General features: G+C 48.6%; 1 protein-coding gene across 1 annotated transcript; it reads left to right on the top strand.

Annotated features, from left to right (window-relative positions):
* The first annotated feature begins 299 nt into the window (after positions 1 to 299).
* On the top strand, positions 300 to 16,749 carry LOC146334202 (gonadotropin-releasing hormone II receptor-like). Its single transcript, XM_084823950.1, has 4 exons — positions 300 to 448; positions 12,120 to 13,348; positions 14,278 to 14,482; positions 16,104 to 16,749. Exons 2-4 carry the CDS (start codon positions 12,776 to 12,778, stop codon positions 16,589 to 16,591), a joined length of 1,266 nt encoding a protein of 421 aa, XP_084680076.1. The 5' UTR covers positions 300 to 448; positions 12,120 to 12,775; the 3' UTR covers positions 16,592 to 16,749.
* Positions 16,750 to 19,214: the final 2,465 nt, after the last annotated feature.

Raw genomic sequence — 19,214 nt, forward strand, 5'->3', positions numbered from 1 at the left:
CCGCTGACATCTGGTTCCCTCCCAGTGAGAACAGATCAATGCTGTCGGGGACGCAGGCCCCTTCTGGGTTTCCAGGCATCTGTGGTGTGTCTCCGTTGTTGGAGAGAGAGAGAGAAAAGAAAGGAAAGGAAAGGAAAGGAAAGGGCACCTTTAAATAGAATTTAAAGGTGGAGATGGGAGGAGGGGGAGAGGGCAGTGAAGGAATCAGCACAGCTCCTGCAGTGACCTCCACAAGCTCTTCTCCGCACTGGAAGTTCACCGCCAGCACATACTATCCCAGCAGGCACTAAGGACATGGCGCAGCAGGCACCACTGTGGAAGCATCAGGAATGTGAGCACATGCAACCAGGGAGGAGATAACACACCCGCGCATATCTGCTTGGAAGGATCCCCTCCTCCCGCTTTTCTGCCGCAGCAGCGGAACTGCAGAACAAACAAAGCAGACACGGTAAGCAGGAAAAAACGTCCCATCTGCACATCTGGACCCGCTGGGGAGGAGCTGAGGGCATTGTGGCAATAGCCCCGGACGGCCGACTAGGGAATGGGGGAGGCAGGGAGGGAGCGTATCATGGGATGGCAGAAATGTACATGCGGGTGCTTTTTCTAGGCAATCGACCGGACGTAACCAGAGGGGACGAGAGGAATGTTAAAAGGTCGCGTGTGATTTACTTTCAGTTGGAAAGCGCCGCGCATGGATGGCACTGTATGGATATATAAGTTATGCTTCTGTATTCTAAGCCTGTCTGCCATTTATGCGATTCCTCTGCTCGCCCCAGCCACTGGGAGGATTTTGGGGCCCCAGGGCCTTTCGCACCCATTTTTAAATTCAGCATCAACACCTGACCTGTGTGCTCAATCGGTGTGATGCCACACGCGGAAGAATAAGCAGGAATCTCTCCAAATGCAACAAGGCTGGATTATCACATTTTTCAGTCAGTGAAGGAACACACATTACCATCTAAAGAAACCCCAACACAAACACCAGTAAGACCATTAAATCTAGAGTCTAAAACTTTCTAGCTGCACTACTGGGGCTAATGACTGAGCATTGGTGTGCTAACAGCGCATGAAATGAGTTATCACCTTTTAGGTCCTCCTGCAAAGTTGTGGCTCTTGTCCCGGTGGCCGAGGGTCCATTGCCTTCCATACTTGTTGTGGTCCAGTGTCCCCCAGAGGTTCTCTAAAATCTTCAGCTCGGCATCTCTGATTCCCAGTAAAGGCTGTTGGCTCAAATTTCAGTGGGGCAGTGAATCCAGTCCAGGTTTCAGTCAGAACCAGTCTGCACCTTGGAGAGCCCCTTTAGAGTTCTGACTGGTTCTGACTGTAGGCCAGAGCAGATTCGCCACCCCACTGACATCGGAGCCGCCCGCCTCCACTGCTGATTCCATTCTCAGTTCTCAGAATCAACTTGCCGTTCGTCGTATTTACATGAGCAACTGCTTCAACCCACGGCCCAGCAATGAAATAGCTGAGTCAGCAACTTCCCCTGCACACTGAGCCAGCCAAATTCTCCTGCCCGCTAACGGCTGCCAACATCCAAAATTGGGACTTTCATCTGAGCATATGCAGAGTGCCCTCCTCCCTAAGGGAAGCAAATGTTATTTTCCCCAGGAACAGGACTTGCTGAGTGCAAAACTACTCCTCTTTCCTTTTGCTCCCCGGTTCTCAATGAATCCTGTAATTGGGTTAGAGCCAGATGTGGAGTTTCCAGGGCAGAGTGTGGAAAACCAGGGCTCCATTAAGTCAAAGGGGTGGAGCTTCTAGGTGACGGGGAAGGAGCCCAGAGGCAGCTTCTGGCATACTTTCCCCCGCCCTTTGGGAAGGACTTCAATAAAACCCATTTAGTCGCAACTGAAAATCCATGTGGAGATGGGGAACAAGGATCCCACAGCAGAACACACACAGAACAACATCTAAAACAGAGAGATTCCAGAAAGCTGTTTCTCATTAAAGGTGTTCTGCATATGCTCAGAGGCACTTTGCCCATAGGTCCTGTTTTGGGGAGAAATGTTTGTTTCTCTTAGGGAGGAGAGCATTCTGCATATGCTCAGATGAAAGCCCAGCTTCCAATTGTGGATGTTGGCAGCCATAAGCAGGAGGAGAATTGGGCTGACTCAGCTTTTTCATTGGCTGAAGCAGCTGGTGGAAAAACAGACAGGCCAGTAGTCCAGATCACTCTTGTCCTAGATACTTTGTGGGTGGAGTGAGGGATGCTTGTTGGAGTTCATGCCCAAGCAGCACCAGGTAGCATAATACTTGTGATTCCTTACTCATGGTTGTTTATGGGTTCTTCGGACAATGTCACGATCCTCCAGTTTTGCTTCTGTTTTTAAAAAACAAAAACTTTCTGGGGTGTGTGTGTGTGGGTGGGGGGGGGGGTTAGAGCAGGAAAAATTGGATTTTATTTCTGAAAGTGAAAGAAGACATTTTTCCTAATTGTGTAACTGTGATATTCTGCTATAGCACAGTGCCACCTAGAGGTTATGTAGTGGAAAAGCAGGAAAGGAAAAACTTTGTGTAGAGCTTGGATCTCAGTTCTGTGACAAAACTGAAAGTAGATGCAGCGATTAACAGCCTTGTGTAGAAATGCTCACAAAGCAGTGATCAGGCTTTCATATTCCCCAGAAAACGTCTGGCTGGATGTTCTACAAAAACTGGGTGGGAGAGCATATAAGATGTTTCTGGTAAATGGGATGGTGGTGTGCATGAAACAGTCTTAAGATGCTGATCAGCATGGCCACTTGTGAATCACCCCGAAAGAGGACACAGATCACCAAAAAAGATGACAAAAGAGGGCACTGATTTGCATAACATTTGCACTTCCAGACATTTTTCCAATACCATAAGGACTAGAAACTTGCTCCTTTTAAACAGTGAAAGCCAAGAATCTCAGAGAACTGAGGTCTCCGCCTAGTACCACGCCCATACGCAAAGTGAGTGCCCCATCACTATCAGACTCAGGGAGGATGTTTGCTTTCCTATATGAAGGGCAACATTTGGGCTGAAGCGCCCGCATCATTGGCTCCGCTGACCCCCCCACCCCACTATGGTGGCCACTTGGGAGTCACCAAAAAAGCAGACAAAAGTGGACAGTGATTAGCATAAAATTTTCATATGCAAATCTACATAGATGCAAATTTAGACATTTTATTTTATCGTAATTGAAATAGAAATACAGTGCCTCTCGCCATAGTGCAGAATACTGTGATCAGGTGACTTGTACGCCGGCCGTGCTCAGTTTGCTGCCCAGGTGCTGTCGAGGGGCAGCTTCAAGGCCCCTGGGCTCTCCCTTCCGGCGGTTCTTTATCTTTAAACCAGGCTTGGACAGCCGTTCAAACAGGGGATGCCTTCAAAACAGAGGACAAGCCTCTGTAAAAGAGGACAAATGGCCACTGCAAGTGATGGGCAACACCATCTAAAGCCCCCCCCATGCCCCCCTAATATCATCCATTTGGGGCCACGGTACCAACGTCATGGTGCTGGGCTGCTGGGGATCCCCCAAGGCTGGCGTGCATTTGGATCTACCAGCGCGAGGGGACTACCTGGGTGCCTGTTCCTTGCCCAGCTGGCAACACTCACGGACGGGGGTGCGCTGTCAGGAAGCACTTTGCAGGCATGGTCAAGTCACGTGGTGCCCAACAGAGGCGTTGCTGTGGTCTCACCAGGCTTTGGTGCAACTTGAGATCCTAATCATTCCGCAAAGAACTCCCTGAGACAACCACCTAGTGACCTGGTTCGCAAGCAACAACAACCCAGGTTTATGGTCGCTGCCTTACCCAGAGATTACCCATGACTTGTCTGCCAGATGATCATGCAAAGCACAGGTTGTTTTCCCAATTCCTGAGTGGTTGGATTCCCTCCCTGTATCCCAAATGCCTTTGTGGCACTGGACCACTGGCATATAGAACAACCAAGTTTTGGTGGGTTTTTTTTTTTTACCACTCTTGCTCGCTGCCTCTGTCACCTGGTGAAATAACCCATGAACAACCCATAGATCTGGGTTCGCATGTAATGACAACCCAGAGTTCACAACGCAACAACAAACCATGGATTCTCTTCCTGGGTTGTTTGTAGTTAACAACCCATAGTTAACCCATAGATCCAGGTTTGCATGTAATGACAGCCCAGGATTCAACAACCCATACTCAACTGATACTCTGGGTTGTTATATGCGAACCAGGTCAATACTGCCCACAAGATTTCTATCATGCCCTTTTCTAGCTGGAAATTCTTTTTCTCTTTCCCCCTTGTTCTGTTTCATCTCCAGCCTGAGAAAGAATTCTGTGAAATTCGAAAGCTTGCCTGCGACTTTTCTGACTTTGATCTTAATGACGGCCTTACACTGCTGCTGGTGTGCAGAAAAAAAAATGGCCTGCATTCGGAAAGGGTGTGCGTCTTACTCACTGGTGTCTCTCCATTTATAAACAAGAGCTATTGTGGGGTTTCCCCTTCCCTGATTGTTTTAGCCCTGGGTTTGAGGAGTCCCACCCATGGAATCCTTTTTTGGAGTGAGGCAGGAGGGGGAAATGGCTTCCTCTTGCCTGCTTGACTACCTACCAGCTGTCTACACTGCTGGAAATAGCTCTGGGCCCACTTCTTCCTCTTATCTCCCCGTCCTCCTCAACATCGCCTATCCTTCCCCTGGCTGAACCTGAATAAATCTGCTGGCAGCAAAGCTAAATCACAGCCAAGCCAAAAATAAAAGCACGTGCAGGTGGGATGAAGCAGACATAACAGAGCCTTGAGGACGGGTGTTGCATTTTAACTGAAAATGTCTTTATTTGGGGGGCAAGATGGAGAGTTTGGGGGGAAATAGGACCCACACACCTGGCAAAGAGAAGCCTTGCTACCGGAGATCCTTTTTGGCAAGTGGGGAGGGAGAATAAACAGGGGCCTTTGACATGCAGAGCGTGTGCCTCTGGGCAATTTGGGCCCCTTGTCTTTTATTTATTTGATGTTTCTAGGCCACCTTTAAGGGTGGGACCCTCTCACACTGAAACGTTCATTGTGCCAACCACAGAATATTTGCCAATTCCAATACATGGATGTTCGTTTGTTTTGTTTTTTAAAGAACCTGCCTGGAAATATTAATACCCCTTGTGAAGGATTGTTGGACTCGCCCCAACAACCTTGCAAGGTAGGCCAGGCCCAACTCGGCCACAGGTTCCCCCAAATTACCCATTAGCTTCTCTCCCAGGCCAATAGGCACTGTATTTAGCACTGAGATTATACGGGACACCCCACACCAACTGGAAGTTGGATCAAAGTTCGTTACAGGAAAGGAAGGAACCAAGAGGAAGGGAAAGGGGAGAGGTGGTCGGTTGTAGAGGAAATTACAGCCAAGATTACAATGCCCCAAAGCCAGAAATGCCAGTCACCAGGGACACACTCTCAGGAGCAAAACAATAAAGCCAGCTGGTCTATCCTATACATACCAAGTCTGGGCCTCTCTGGGTAGCCATCAAGCAGCAACACGCCCTGGCACTGCCAGGGCAAAAGAAGAGATGCCCGCCCCTTCTCCGCCCAGTCACCGCCGGTCCCAGGACACCCCGCTCCACCCTCCAAAGAGGCTGGATCTTCCCACCAGACATGGCTGTTAGCACTTTCCCAAGTAGCCGGAGCAGAGTGCGGCCAAGTGGCCAGGCTGAGAAAGGGCCAAATGACAATCAGCTCCCAGGTGGCTACTTCGAACGGGACAACCCAGCCAGCCATCATGGCTACTACTGCCCTCGTTCTTGATGCCCCCACCCTCAACACTCCTCATTTAAAGCTCCAAAGCTGTTTATTTGAAAGTAGGGCCTCAGCGATACATGCCGTGGTTTCATTTCTTTAGACTACTGTAACAGGCTCTCTCTGGGGCTGCCTTTGACAACTGCTCAGGAACTTCAGCTGGCCCAAAATGCTGCAGCCGGACTGCTGACCAGGGCCGGTTACAGGGAGCGTGCTTCTTACAGCAGCTTCCCTGGCTACCGGTCGCTTTCCAGGCAAAATTCAAGGTGCTGGGCATGACCTATAAAGCTCTGGACAGGTTGGGACCGGGCCACCCAAAAGACTGCCTTCTCCCATAAAAGCCTGCCTGGGGTTTAAGATTTTCCAGAGAGACTTCTGGTTCTGGTGCCACGGAGGCCTGTTTGGTGGAGACAGAAGAGAGGACCTTTTCGGTGGCTAGTACCAGGCTCTGGAACTCCCTGCCAAGATAAGACTGCAAGATTTATGTATTTGTTTATCTTTACATTAATGTATTCATTTTTTTTACATTTTTAAACAATCCACTAACTGAAGTTCTATGGCCTGAGCCATACACAGATTAAAAACGTAAATGACAATGCAAGCAGGGATTTAATATGTCAGATAAACAGAGGACAAAACTAGCAGCAGCACATCATAAAACCAGAGGTGAAACCAGCAAGAGAGTTAAAACGGTGCAAAAAACTGAGAAGCACTGGAAACCGTTCCTAAAATGGCTGGAAAAATAAAAAGGCCTTCCCCTGAAAGCAGTGGGGGCGGGTGGCTCCGATGTCAGCGGGTAGTGAATCCGTTCCGGGTTTCAGTCAGAACTCTAAAGGAGCTCTCCAAGGTGCGTTGCACCTTGGAGAGCTCCTTTAGAGTTCTGACTGAAACCCAGAACGGATTCACCACCGGCTGACATCATTGCACCTTAGAGAGCTCCTTTAGAGTCCTGACCAGTTCTGACTGAAACCCGGAGCGGATTCAGTGCCCCACTGACATCGGAGCCACCCCCCTCCACCGCTTGAAAGCAAAAAGAGTATAATGCGGGTTGCTGTGCATTCTAGAGATAAGGCGCCACCACTGAAAAGGCCCTCTCTCTTGAAGGCACCCGCCCAATTAATTCGCTAGCTGATTACTTGGCTAGATTCACTGATTTAAATTGACTAGAAGTGTGGCACTTATTAATCAAGGAGCAAAAATGTGCCACTAATTAATTGGGGATTTATTCAATTAAATAATTAAATAAATGCTAATTATTTTTAATGCAAGTAGTACTTTGGCCACATAATGAGAAGACAGGACATCCCGGAGAAGATGCTGATGCTAGGGAAAGTGGAAGGCAAAAGGAAGAGGGGCCGGCCAAGGGCAAGATGGACGGATGATATTCTGGAGGTGACGGACTCAGCCTTGGGGGAGCTGGGGGCAGCGACGGCTGACAGGAAGCTCTGGCGTGGGCTGGCCCATGAAGTCACGGAGAGTCGGAAGCGACTGACCAAATAAACAACAACAACAACAAATTTCCATAGGGTGGGTGGGTGTTGGCAGAGGTCATCTTCTCAGGTTGGAGAAGGCTGTTCTGATACCTACCAAGCGTGCTGGTCTACAACCCCCATTATTCCTAGCAAACATGGCCATTGGCTGGGAATGATGGGGGCTTTGGCCCTACACATCTGGAGGGCACCACATTGGGGAAGGGTGTCTTAGAAGATGCATTTCCTCCCTCTCTCACAAGATGGAGCTTTCTTGCTACAACATCAACGAACAGGGAAAGTGTGTTCCCTCCACCCCTACCCTAGCACTGCAGTAGGACTGGTTAATTCGTATGCAAATTCATGTAAATTTAATTGGTTAATGAATCCACCAAAGCTCGTATGCTTCATCAGCTAAGTTTTTTAAAAATTGGGTGACAGCCCAGTTTGAAACCTTATTTCATTTCATTCACACACCTGACAATGTTACAATGTACAGCGCTAACCTCTGCATGTCTGCTTTGAGTTCAATGGGACTTTCTTTCTTTCTTTCTTTCTTTCTTTCTTTCTTTCTTTCTGGTATTTGTATGCTGCCCCATAACTGTAGTTCTCTGACAGTGTGCATAAAAATACAATATGAACAATAAAGGTTCAATAGAATTACAGTGTAAAATTGTATACTCCCATTGAACGGGGCTACAGACTTAATTAACTATTTAATAAAATTGGCTGGCAGGTATTTGTATCATCATTGTCACTGAACATGTAGCGACTTAAACAGTACTTTCAAGTGCTCAAAGCAATTAACATACATTATCGTTTCGTGCAGTGAGCAAACTCAGAGCTGGGCTCCATCTGGGGTCTCTCCTTTCTAGCTATTGGCCATGCTGCTGTGATGTCATGGAAAGGTTCAGTGACAGTCAAGCTGCCTGCAATAGAATGGTAATAAATAGTTACATTTCCTGTGTGGAGGAAGTGAAAGGCATGTTTCTTTCCAGGGGAGAAATGCTCAGACAGGTCCAGAAAAGAGGTGTGGTGTTATTAGCCAGAGGAGCTAGGGCGAAGGAAGTGAGGAAGGCAGGAGAGCTGGGAGTACATCCATTGTCGGAGCATGAAGAGACCTGGAGCCCAGATGGCGGGCTCTCGTTGTAAGGAAGGAGAGGGAACTGGCAGTGTTGTTGTTTAGTTGTTAAGTCGTGTCCGACTCTTCGTGACCCCATGGACCATAGCATGCCATGCCTTCCTGTCCTCCGCTCCCTCCTGGAGTGTGCTCAAGTTCATATTCATTGCATCGGTGATGCTATCTAGCCATCTCATCCTCTGCCGTCCCCTTCTCCTTTTGCCTTCAGTCTTTCCCAGCATCAGGGTCTTTTCCAGGGAGATTTCTCTTCGCATTAGGTGGCCAAAATAGTTGAGCTTCAGCTTCAGTATCTGTCCTTCCAATGAGCACTCAGGGTTGATTTCCTTTAGGATGGACTGATTTGACCTCCATGCAGTCCAGGGGACTCGTAAGAGTCTTCTCCAGCACCACAGTTCAAAAGCATCAATTCTTTTGCTATAAGGAAGGCTCAGCCTTCCTTATAGTCCAGCTCTCACAGCCATACGGGAAAACCATAGCTTTGATTAGACGGACCTTTGTCGGCAAGGTGATGTCTCTGCTTCTTACTATGCTGTCTAGGTTTGCCACAGCTTTCCTCCCAAGGAGCAAGCGTCTTTTAATTTCATGGCTACAGTCACCGTCTGCAGTGATCTTGGAGCCCAAGAAAATAACATCTGTCAGTGCTTCCATTTCTTCCCCTTCTATATGCCAGGAAGTGATGGGGCCAAATGCCATGATCTTCGTTTTTTTAATGTTGAGTTTCAGACCAGCTTTTGTACTTTCTGCTTTCACCCTCAACAAGAGGCTCTTTAGCTCCTCTTCGCTTTCTGCCATTAGGGTGGTATCGTCTGCGTATCTGAGGTTGTTGATAATTCTCCCGGCAATCTTAATTCCGACCTGTGATTCATCCAACCCGGCGTTTCTCATGATCTACTCTGCATATAAGTTAAATAAGCAGGGTGACAATATGCAGCCTTGTCGTACTCCTTTCCCAATTTTGAACCACTCAGTTGTTCCATGTCTGGTTCTTACTGTTGCTTCTTGTCCCTCGTACAGGTTTCTCAGGAGACAGGTAAGGTGGTCTGGTACTCCCATCTCTTTCAGAATTTGCCACAGTCTGTTGTGATCCACACAATCAAAGGCTTTAGCGTAGTCAATGAAGCAGAAATAGACGCTTTTCTGGAATTCTCTTGCTTTCTCCATGATGCAGCGAAAGTTGGCGATGTCTCTAGTTCATCTGCCTCTTCGAAACCCAGCTTGTACTTCCGGTAGTTCTCGGTTCACATGCTGCTGAAGCCTAGCGTGTAGGATTTTGAGCATCACCTTGCTGGCATGTGAAATGAGCGCAATTGTGCAGTAGTTTGAACACTCTTTGGCATTGCCCTTCTTTGGGATTGGAATGTAAACTTGCCTTTTCCAGTCTTGTGGCCACTGTTGAGGGGATCGCAATTTCCTTGTCCAAGCTTTCTATCACACTCTTACTTATGGATCATCATACATGATTAACAGCATCACAGAATCAAAGAATCATAGGGTTGGAAGGGGCCTACAAGACCATCCGGTCCAACCATCAATTATATAATCCATCTTGACAAATGAACTCCAACAGATCTCCAACAGGTCTATTTGTATTTTTACAATTTGTAAACATTTGTATCTGTATTTGTATCGGTATGCTGTATTTTTAATTTTTTCAATCTTTGTAAACCACCCTGAGAGCTTTGGCTATGGGGTGGCGCAGAAATGTAATAATGATGATGATGATGATGATGATAATAATAATAATAATAATGAAATAATAATAATATTGGTACTAAGCCAGAAAGCCTATACTTGGTCCAAAACTGAAAAACAGAACCCAATTATGTTGAATTGTCTGTGTTGCATTATTCCTTAACTCCCATAAGCTGTGGTTGTATTCATTATCATACTTTTCCATATTTTTCATCTCTATTGACTGAAAGGTGGTAGAAGGGCAGATTTCACAGAATCATAGAATCATAGGGTTGGAAGGGGCCTACAAGGCCATCGGGTCCAACCCCCTGCTCGGTGCAGGAATCCAAGTCAGAGCATCCCTGGCAGATGGCTGTCTATTTCTAACCTTTTACCAGTAATATGCATGCCTCAGTTAACATTCAAGGAACCATTACAATATGTTCTTTCCTCACATCTCTATCTACTACCTTTTAACAGAATAACCAGAGTGGTCAGTAGGATAGTATAACGTATTATCTCTCTAATTCCTTTTACAGTATCTATTTTTATTTATTTATTACATTTTATACTGCCCAATAGCCAAAGCTCTCTGGGCTTTTAAATTAAATTAAAAGCAATTAAAACCATAAAACGCAACTTGAAAAACATACTATAAAATGATTAGAAGTTTAGAAATGCCAGGTAAAACCAAGCTATCTAACCAATCTTTTTAAATGTGTCCCTCAAAATCAAAGGAGAGCCAGTGTGGTGCAGTGGTTAGACTGGGACTCAGCAGACATGAGTCCTAGTCCCCACTCAGTCATGAAGCCCACTGGTGACTTTGGGCCAGTCAGTGACACTCAACCTCACCTACCTCACAGGGTTGTCGTGAGGGTAAAATGGGGAGTAGGAGGATCATGTGCACTGTCTTATATATTTATTTATTATTTATTTATTATTTAATTTATTAATCGCCCATCTGGCTGGTCACCCAGCCACTCTGGGCGATGTACAACACACAATAAAACAATAAAATTCTACCATAAAAACATTTCCTAAAATACCCTAACCCACCCCAAACGCCTGCCTGAACAGCCACGTTTTTAATGCACGACGGAAGCTCATTAAAGAGGGGGCATGGCGGAGTTCCCTAGGGAGGGAGTTCCACAGAGTGGGGGCCACCACAGAGAAGGCCCTCTCCCTCATCCCCACCAGTCTAGCTGTCCTGGCTGATGGGACAGAGAGAAGGCCATCCGAGGCTGATCTTGTTAAGCGGCCTGTCTGGTGCTGCTGGAGGCGCTCCTTAAGATAAGCTGGGCCAGAACCATATAGGGTTTTAAAGGTCAAAACCAACACCTTGAATTCAGCTCGGAAAACAACTGGTAACCAGTGCAACTCCTTCAGCACTGGAGTGATGTGATCTCGCCGGCGGCTGCCTTTAATCAGGCGAGCCGCCGCGTTCTGTACCAGCGGCAGCTTCCGAACCGTCTTCAAGGGTAACCCCACGTAGAGCGCATTACAGTAGTCTAAATGAGAGGAGACCAGGGCATGTACTACCGATGGGAGCAGATGGTCGGGAAGGAAGGGGCGCAGCCGCCGTATCAGATGGAGTTGATACAGCGCTGTCCGGCTCACAGCTGACACCTGAGCCTCCATGGACAGCTGGGAGTCCAAAGTGACCCCCAGGCTGCGGACCTGGTCTTTCAAGGGTAGCCGTACCCCATTCAACACCAGGTCAACATCCCCCAGCCTCCTCTTGTCTCCCACCAAAAGTACCTCAGTCTTGTCAGGGTTCAGCTTTAGCCTATTCCTCCCCATCCAGCCACTCACCGTCTCCAGACATTTGGACAGGGATTCTACGGCAAACCTTGGTGAAGATTTGAATGAGAGGTAGAGCTGCATGTCTTGGGTTCCTTCCAAGAGAAAAAACAGAGGGATATAAATGTAACAGATAAAGTTTAAAATAAATGTCCAAACATTAAAAAACTTAAACATTTAATTCATCAGATGTCCACAGTTAGGCAATTTTTCATTTCAGCACTCCTGAGAAGTGGGCGCAGGGAGGGAGAAAGAGAGAGAATGTGTGTGAATTGAAATGAGCTAATCTGGATTCGGTTCCTCTGCAGGCACTTGGGCTTCACTGCTCCTTGGTTGTCCAGGAGATGCTGGAACGCCCACAGAAAGGGGACAAAGGAGCCACAGAGGGGAAGACGAAACTGTGGCACATGCTCTGTCGTCGTCTGGTCCCTGGCAGGAATGCTGGCTGGATTAACTGCTGAGCCCATTCAAGTGGTCGCAACCATTCCCATGCACTGAACTGACGCAGCCACAGAACTAAAAAGAAAATACATCACATATTCTCATCTCTTGCAAGTGAGGAGACTCTCCTACGTAATGCAGAAGATTTAGAAGGGGGAATTGTGAGCTAAACCCAAGCGTTCCTGGCCTATTCCTCACTCATGGGGAGACCTTCCCAGACAGCATAAAAACCCACATCTCTGTTCCCCATTGCAGCAAGGAATAAAGCCAGCTGACCGAAGGGAAGGTGCTTACCTGCTCAGTTGGGAGGAAGATCCGGACAGCTGCAGTTTCGCGGTGGCTCTGTCCAAGGAGAGAACCATGCCCCACCTCTGCCCGCTCTACCAAGGTCTTGGACAAGTAGGGCTTCCCGGGGGACTGGAGGGGACCCAGCCAGATTGGGGACACCAAGACCAACCAGGAGCCTTCTCTCTGTTTGGGGAAGGACGCCCTCTCCATCTTGGGAAGGCTTGACATTGGCCCAATGAACACCACCAACCAGGTCAGCAAGATGGGGTCAGAGCTGCTCACCGTAGCCAACCAAAGTCATGGGAAACCCAACAGCATAGAGGAGATCTTGGCCAATGGTGGTGGAACTGCTAATGGTAGTTTGCCTGGGGAGGAAGTCTTCCAGCTGCCCACTTTCTCCACAGCGGCCAGAGTCCGGGTGGCCATCACTGTGGCCCTCTTCCTCTCCTCAGCATGCTTAAACATTACCGTGCTCTGGACTGTCACCCAAAAGTACCAGCGGAGGCCCCACCTCCGTATCCTCCTCATGAACTTGGCAGCTGCTGATCTGCTGGTGACCTTTGTGGTCATGCCGTTGGATGCGGCCTGGAACATCACTGTGCAGTGGTACGCTGGGGACCTGGCATGCCGAATTCTCATGTTCCTCAAGCTCATGGCCATGTACGCCTCAGCCTTTGTCACTGTAGTGATCAGCCTGGACCGTCGGGCGGCCATCTTGCACCCCCTGAGCGTCGGCGAGGCCAAGAGAAAGAATAAGATCATGCTGTGTGTAGCATGGGCCTTGAGTTTGGTTCTGGCATTACCTCAGGTAGGTAGAAATTAGGACCTTGGTCATACTGTTGGTTTATTTACAAGAATTTATAAATGGCTTATATCTAAAGATTTCAAAGCGATATACACAAATCACAAAAATGGACCAATACATACATACATGCATATATATATACACACACACACACACATTGTAGCCTACATAAAAGGGAAGTTTTGGATAAGCAGATGAGTCCTGAATATCCACCTAACAATAAAAAGTGTTGGCGAATGTCTAATGTCAGGGGGAAAGATTATTCTACATGGTGGGTGCCGCTAATACTGAGTGCCCTGCTCCAAACCTCAGGTGTGTGTGGCTACGCCAGGAGGCCTCCCCAGACGACCTCAAGGGTCAAATGGGCCTAGAGCAGAGAAGGCAGTCCCTCAGATAAAGTTGCTTAGGGCTTTATATACTAGCAACAAAACCTTACATCTGGCCCGGTAAAAATAGGCAGCCAGTGACGTTCCTTCCGCACAGGTGTAAGATGCTACCAATTGGTCACCCCACTTGGCAAGCTAGCCGAAGTGTTCTGCACCAGCTGTAGCTTCTGGACCAGCCTTAATGGCAGCCCCACGTCAAGCGCGTTGCGGTAGTCCATCTTTGAGGATATTTCATATTGTTGTGGATTAGGGTTCACAACTGCAGAGACTCTGGCCAATTTGGGGTCGCTGGAGGTGCCACCCGCCTCCAAACGAAGTGGCATTTGTGGCTGCCATTCTGGGAGTCAGCACTTGATCCATTGACCTGTTCGAGCCAATATTTGCTTGCTGGGAGGCAAAGGAACTGTGTCCACTTCCCTCCAACGAGGCATCAACATCTAGTTTTGAGCTCCGATTGGTATTAGTCTCTCTCTCTCTCTCTCTCTCTGTCTGTCTGTCTGTCTGTCTGTCTATCTGTCTGTGTTTGGGGGGCGGCACCCTTTCCAGATGTTCGTCTTCCACACCGTCAGCCGGTCCCAACCCATCTACTTCATCCAATGTGCCACAGTGGGAAGTTTCCGGGCTCACTGGCAGGAGACCCTCTACAACATGTTCACTTTTTCTTGCCTCTTCCTTCTGCCGTTGTTGATCATGGTGCTCTGCTACTCCCGCATCTTCATCGAGATCTCGGGAAAGATGAGGAAAGCTTGTGGTGAGGCTAACCTACAAAGAGCCGGTTGTCCGGGGCATCCCCGAAGGGTGGGTGGGTATCAAAGGAGAAACCAAATAGAACATTTCTTTTAAATATCCTGCCTTTTGCAATAGCCTTAAGGCAGCTCACAAAACCACAGAAAATACGACATAAACCCCACAAAATCAGCAAACATCATAAAACAGTGGGGGTTCAATGCTCGTTTGGAACCTGAAGATCTGCAGCAGAGGTGGGGGCTAAATTTGGCACTCCAGGGTTCCTCAAATGGCCACACCCCCTTTCTCCCCAACCACCAACCATCGGATGGTTTCCCAGCATCTGTACAGTTTTCCCCCCATTCTAAAATGTGAAATGCCTCTCCTAACGCCCAGTTACTGGCAGTAGGAACATTAAGCTAAAATATTTTTGGCCCTTGGGCTGAAAGAGGTTTCCATCCCCAGATCTACAGGCAGAGAGCCCTTAATTAAGACTGCTTGTCTTAATCAATCACATTTGCATTGCACTCTTCCTCTCAGGAGATCAAGCTTGCATGGATCAAGGTTACATGATTTACATGAAGTAAATACCTCCTTTGGCCTGGCCATCAATTTCATTGTGTGACGCTCACCCCACCGCACCCTATGTTCTAGCATTATGCAAGAGGAAGAAACATTGCTCCCTATCGACTGTCCCCACACCGGGAATCATTTTATAAAGCCTCTATCTTCTCCCTCCATCACACCCGAAAAAGAGAGTCATGTTGATTGAGCTTGTTCTGGGAGGGAAAGTTAGCTCAGAACTGTTCTCTTGAGAGATTTATTAGTCCCGCCATGTGACGGATAGAGACAGCTTGCCAAAGAGTCATAGAATCATAGAATAGTAGCGTTGGAAGGGGCCTATAAGACCATCGAGTCCAGTCCCCTGCTCAGTCCACAAGGCCAGATTTGGCACAATTGACTGAACACAGTTCAAGGGAGGGGCTATGTATTTCTTGAAACTGCCCCCCTGCTCTGCCTCCCCCGAACTCTCCACCTTTCGTAAGTCCCATTGAATATTGCCACAGGTAGCAGTACGCAAGCAAGCCTTCTCCGTGGTGGCCCCCAACTTTGGGGACACTCTCCCACATGTGATCCAAGAGGCAAAAATGGTGGCAAATTTTAAACACCTCTTGAGAACACAACTGCACATAGGCCTTCCCTGACCTGTGAGGGACTGTGTTACGATGCCCTAACAATGAAACGGGGTGGCAATGCTTTTAAATGCTATCCCTTATTTATTGTTTTTACCTGGTTCCTATATTGTTATCTTGTATTTTAATGTGAACTGCTGAGGGGTTTTAATATATTAAGGGTGCAATCCTATGCGTGTTTAGACCGAAAAAAGTCCTTCAACTCCCAGCATTCCCCAGCCAGCCATGCTGGCTGGGGAATGCTGGGTGTTGAAGGACTTTTTCCGGTCTAAACATGCATAAGACTGCACCTTAAGCAGCAGCAAAGTATTATAAATGAATTAATTAAGGACGTAAGGATGTAAGGGCCTATTTAATCCAGCATTCTGTTTTCAGACAGTGGCCAGCCAGAGGCCACGAGCGGGGCACGGAAAGGCTGGGCACCCCTTTTCTCTCTCCCTCTTCCTTCTGCAGCTTCGCCCGCGTCCAGGGAAATCCACCTCCGTCGCTCTCACAACAACATTCCTCGGGTGCGCATGCGCACCCTCAAGATGTCCGCCGTCATCGTCTTGACGTTTGTCGTCTGCTGGATGCCCTACTTCCTGCTTGGCCTGTGGTACTGGTTCTCCCCGGAGATGCTGACCCGGGAGCAGGTGCCGCCTTCCCTCAGCCACATCCTCTTCCTTTTCGGCCTCTTCAACACGTGCCTTGACCCCCTGGTCTACGGTTTCTTTGCTATACACTTCCAGGCGGAGAGCCGGCCGGTCTGCTGCTGCGCTCAGAGGAGAAAGGAGGCGGAAGGGCCCTCCGCACTCACCAGCTCCTTCCACGCTTCCACTGCCAGCGCAGCACCTGTCCGGCAGCCAAGGAAGGACCCGAAGCGCAAAGCAGAACCTCTAGCAGTAGGAAGCAAGAAGCTACGGTTGTGCAGGAAGAAGATGATGGCCGAGAGCTTTATCTGAAAGAGGTTTCACGCAAGCCCGTAACGGCCCATTCCCACCCACTGGGATTAGCGTTCTGCGCCTGGGAGGTGGGCGACGGAGGCGTCCATAATTCTAGCTCCAGAAGATTCCAATGGCAATAGTCCTGACATTCAACAAATATAGAATATTTTCTCGATAAGAGGTGGTTGTTCTTGTCCCTCCTTTCGGTCACTGCAGCTGTGGAAGAAATCAGTTGACCCAGGTGTGATATCGCTGCTACGCACCAGATGGATTAATCCTCAAAATGGGAGAGCGCTATTTGAAGGCAGTTGCAGGCACACGGCATGATGCTTGCAACTAGCCAAGCAGCCGCCGTCCGTATGGGAGCCCTAAAGGCTGCGTCTAAGTGGCAGGGAGCCTCGAGGTACCCGTCGCAGTTCTTGGTTCTTCCAACTGCAAATGCCTCCGTGGGGAGCCATCTTGTCCTGCCCTGCCCTGCCCTGCCCCTGCCGCTTCGCAGGAGCTGCTGCTACAAGGGTGAGCAAGCAGCGGGGAGAAGGTGATGGGAGCAATGGTGCAGCGGTAAATTTGAAAGTGCAGGCACCCACCATGACAGCCCTCCTAGCCACGCCCCCAAGGAGAGTCCCAAAATTCAGGCAGGCCATATCAATAAACCCATTCCAGTAGTTTTCATCTCCGCCAGGAGGAGGTCTGTTGTTAAGCAAAACGGGTCGTCATTGCCCACGCAAGACCGCATCACCCCAAAATACTTTGCATGACAACAGGGAGCGATAGAGCATTGCTGGGAAGGTTCATTTCCTCCCTCACCCCCGCCCCCAGTTCCTGTGCGGGCTGCCGCTAAGCTCAGAGGGAACAGGGAAGCCTGAAGGGGGTGTCAGATGACCTCAGCGTCCCTGCTATCGAAAAGTGCTGGCACTGCGTCCCTGTGAGCCCTGCCTCCACTGCACCCCCGGATGCGAGTCTCTCCACGGAAGCTTATCGCCCTAAGAACCAAGAGCCACCACAGTCCGCTGAAGGCTCCTCATCACGTGAACGGGCTCCTTAGGGACCCCCTGTGCACTGGAGGCGAAGGGGTTAGAAATCAGAATATTGGTAATTATTTGATCCTTCAAAGGGTTGATTCAACAGTGTGCCTGCAGCATTTTGGGAGCAAAGAACCTCTCTGGGTCCAAGGTGAAAGCTAGGGACATTCAGGGCCGCAACATGACCTGCCAATCCAAATGTTGCACCTAAAAAAGCTTCATTGTGGAACCGACATAAATTATGCACTTTTGCAGTTTCTCTTCATTTTAATAGTTTATTCTGGTTTTGCAGGTCATGGGAAGCAGCAAGGAGATATTGCCTGGGCCACCGGTGTTGGATTTCCCAACTATTGGAAAACCCAATTGAGCTACCCCTCTGGCTTTGGAAATTTCATTGGGCATTCCACACACTTCCAACCTCATCTAAAAGGCTAGAATTTTTTTTAATGGGAGCAAACGTACTCATGGTACTGGCTTTTGTACCTAGTACATTTTTACACCTTTTCTATGCTCCCACGAAACCGCAGCATACATTTCACTCTTTGCTGCCAGGTTTAGGATGTTGGCTGGGAGGGCCTGTGCCCCCAATACCATTTACCCGAGTGGTTTGGATTGAGCTCTGCCCAAATGTCAGGAAGTTAGCAGGAGCCACGTGGGTGCTGGGCACCGTGCAGGCAGGCCTGAGTGCCCGCGCCATCTAGTTGTTCCGTCAACACACCCATGCGGTGAAACTGCTCTCTGCTCATGGCAATGCTGTGAATCCAGATTGTGTGGGCTGATCCGGGAGAGAGGACACCTCCTCACTGTAGCCCAGCTGGTGGGTTAGCTGTGGGAGAGGCCCCACTTCAAAAGCATCCAGAACACCTCAAAGGAGCATACGTGAAGTTCAACAGCGGGACAGAATTGAGGCAGGTGGCGGTCTCTCCTCACCCAGTGAAGCTGCGAGTGGGTCTAGGAGAGGACCCTCACTGATTCATACTGGATTGCGAGACAACTACATTGCCTCTCATGTGCTTCTATCATCCCAACTTATTATGGGAAGAGCCGTTTTGTATTAATGTTTACATGTGAGTGGTTTCAGGATGGTGATGTCACATTCGGTGGGGAGAGAGGAAGCAGAACTGGGGGCAAGCTCAAATATCAGAGAAACTGAGGGCCAGATGGCCTTTCCCTGCCAGCTTTATCATCCTTTTTTACCCAGGCAAGGAAGATCAGAAAACCGAAGGAAAAGCCCAGCTGCGGGACAAGCAGAATGTGCAGGATTTTGATCCTGTAAAGCAGTAGTGCCAGCCAATGGCCAAAGCTACTTGCTGTACTACTTCGAAGAGGGCTTCTATACGAAGTGCTATACATTTAGTAGGAATTACTGATTTTAAAGAACAAGCTCTCCAGGTTCATCAAAACCCTATTAGGCTTCTTCAGATGACACAAAAAAATGGAGTAGAGGGAGAGAAAAGGATGTTGGGTGAACAGAAAAGCCCCTCCCCCATCTGCAGTGTGAGAGTCTTCCAAAAACTGAACAGAAAGGGCATTACGCAGACTTCCTGAGGCTAGCCATGCTTAATGCTGAGAGACTGCACCAAGGGCTATTGGAACTGAGAAGCAACGGCTATTCCCCC

The sequence above is a fragment of the Heloderma suspectum genome, chromosome 17, assembly GCF_057233095.1.
Source record: "Heloderma suspectum isolate Gila_16-S chromosome 17, 16-S_ref, whole genome shotgun sequence".
NCBI lineage: Eukaryota > Metazoa > Chordata > Lepidosauria > Squamata > Helodermatidae > Heloderma > Heloderma suspectum.

Coding starts and splice junctions, on each gene's coding strand:
- LOC146334202 (XM_084823950.1), top strand. CDS start 12,776: ATGAACACCACCAACCAGGTCAGCAAGATGGGGTCAGAGCTGCTCACC. Junction 13,349..14,277: donor TGGTTCTGGCATTACCTCAG/GTAGGTAGAAAT, acceptor CACCCTTTCCAG/ATGTTCGTCTTCCACACCGT. Junction 14,483..16,103: donor AAAGATGAGGAAAGCTTGTG/GTGAGGCTAACC, acceptor TTCCTTCTGCAG/CTTCGCCCGCGTCCAGGGAA.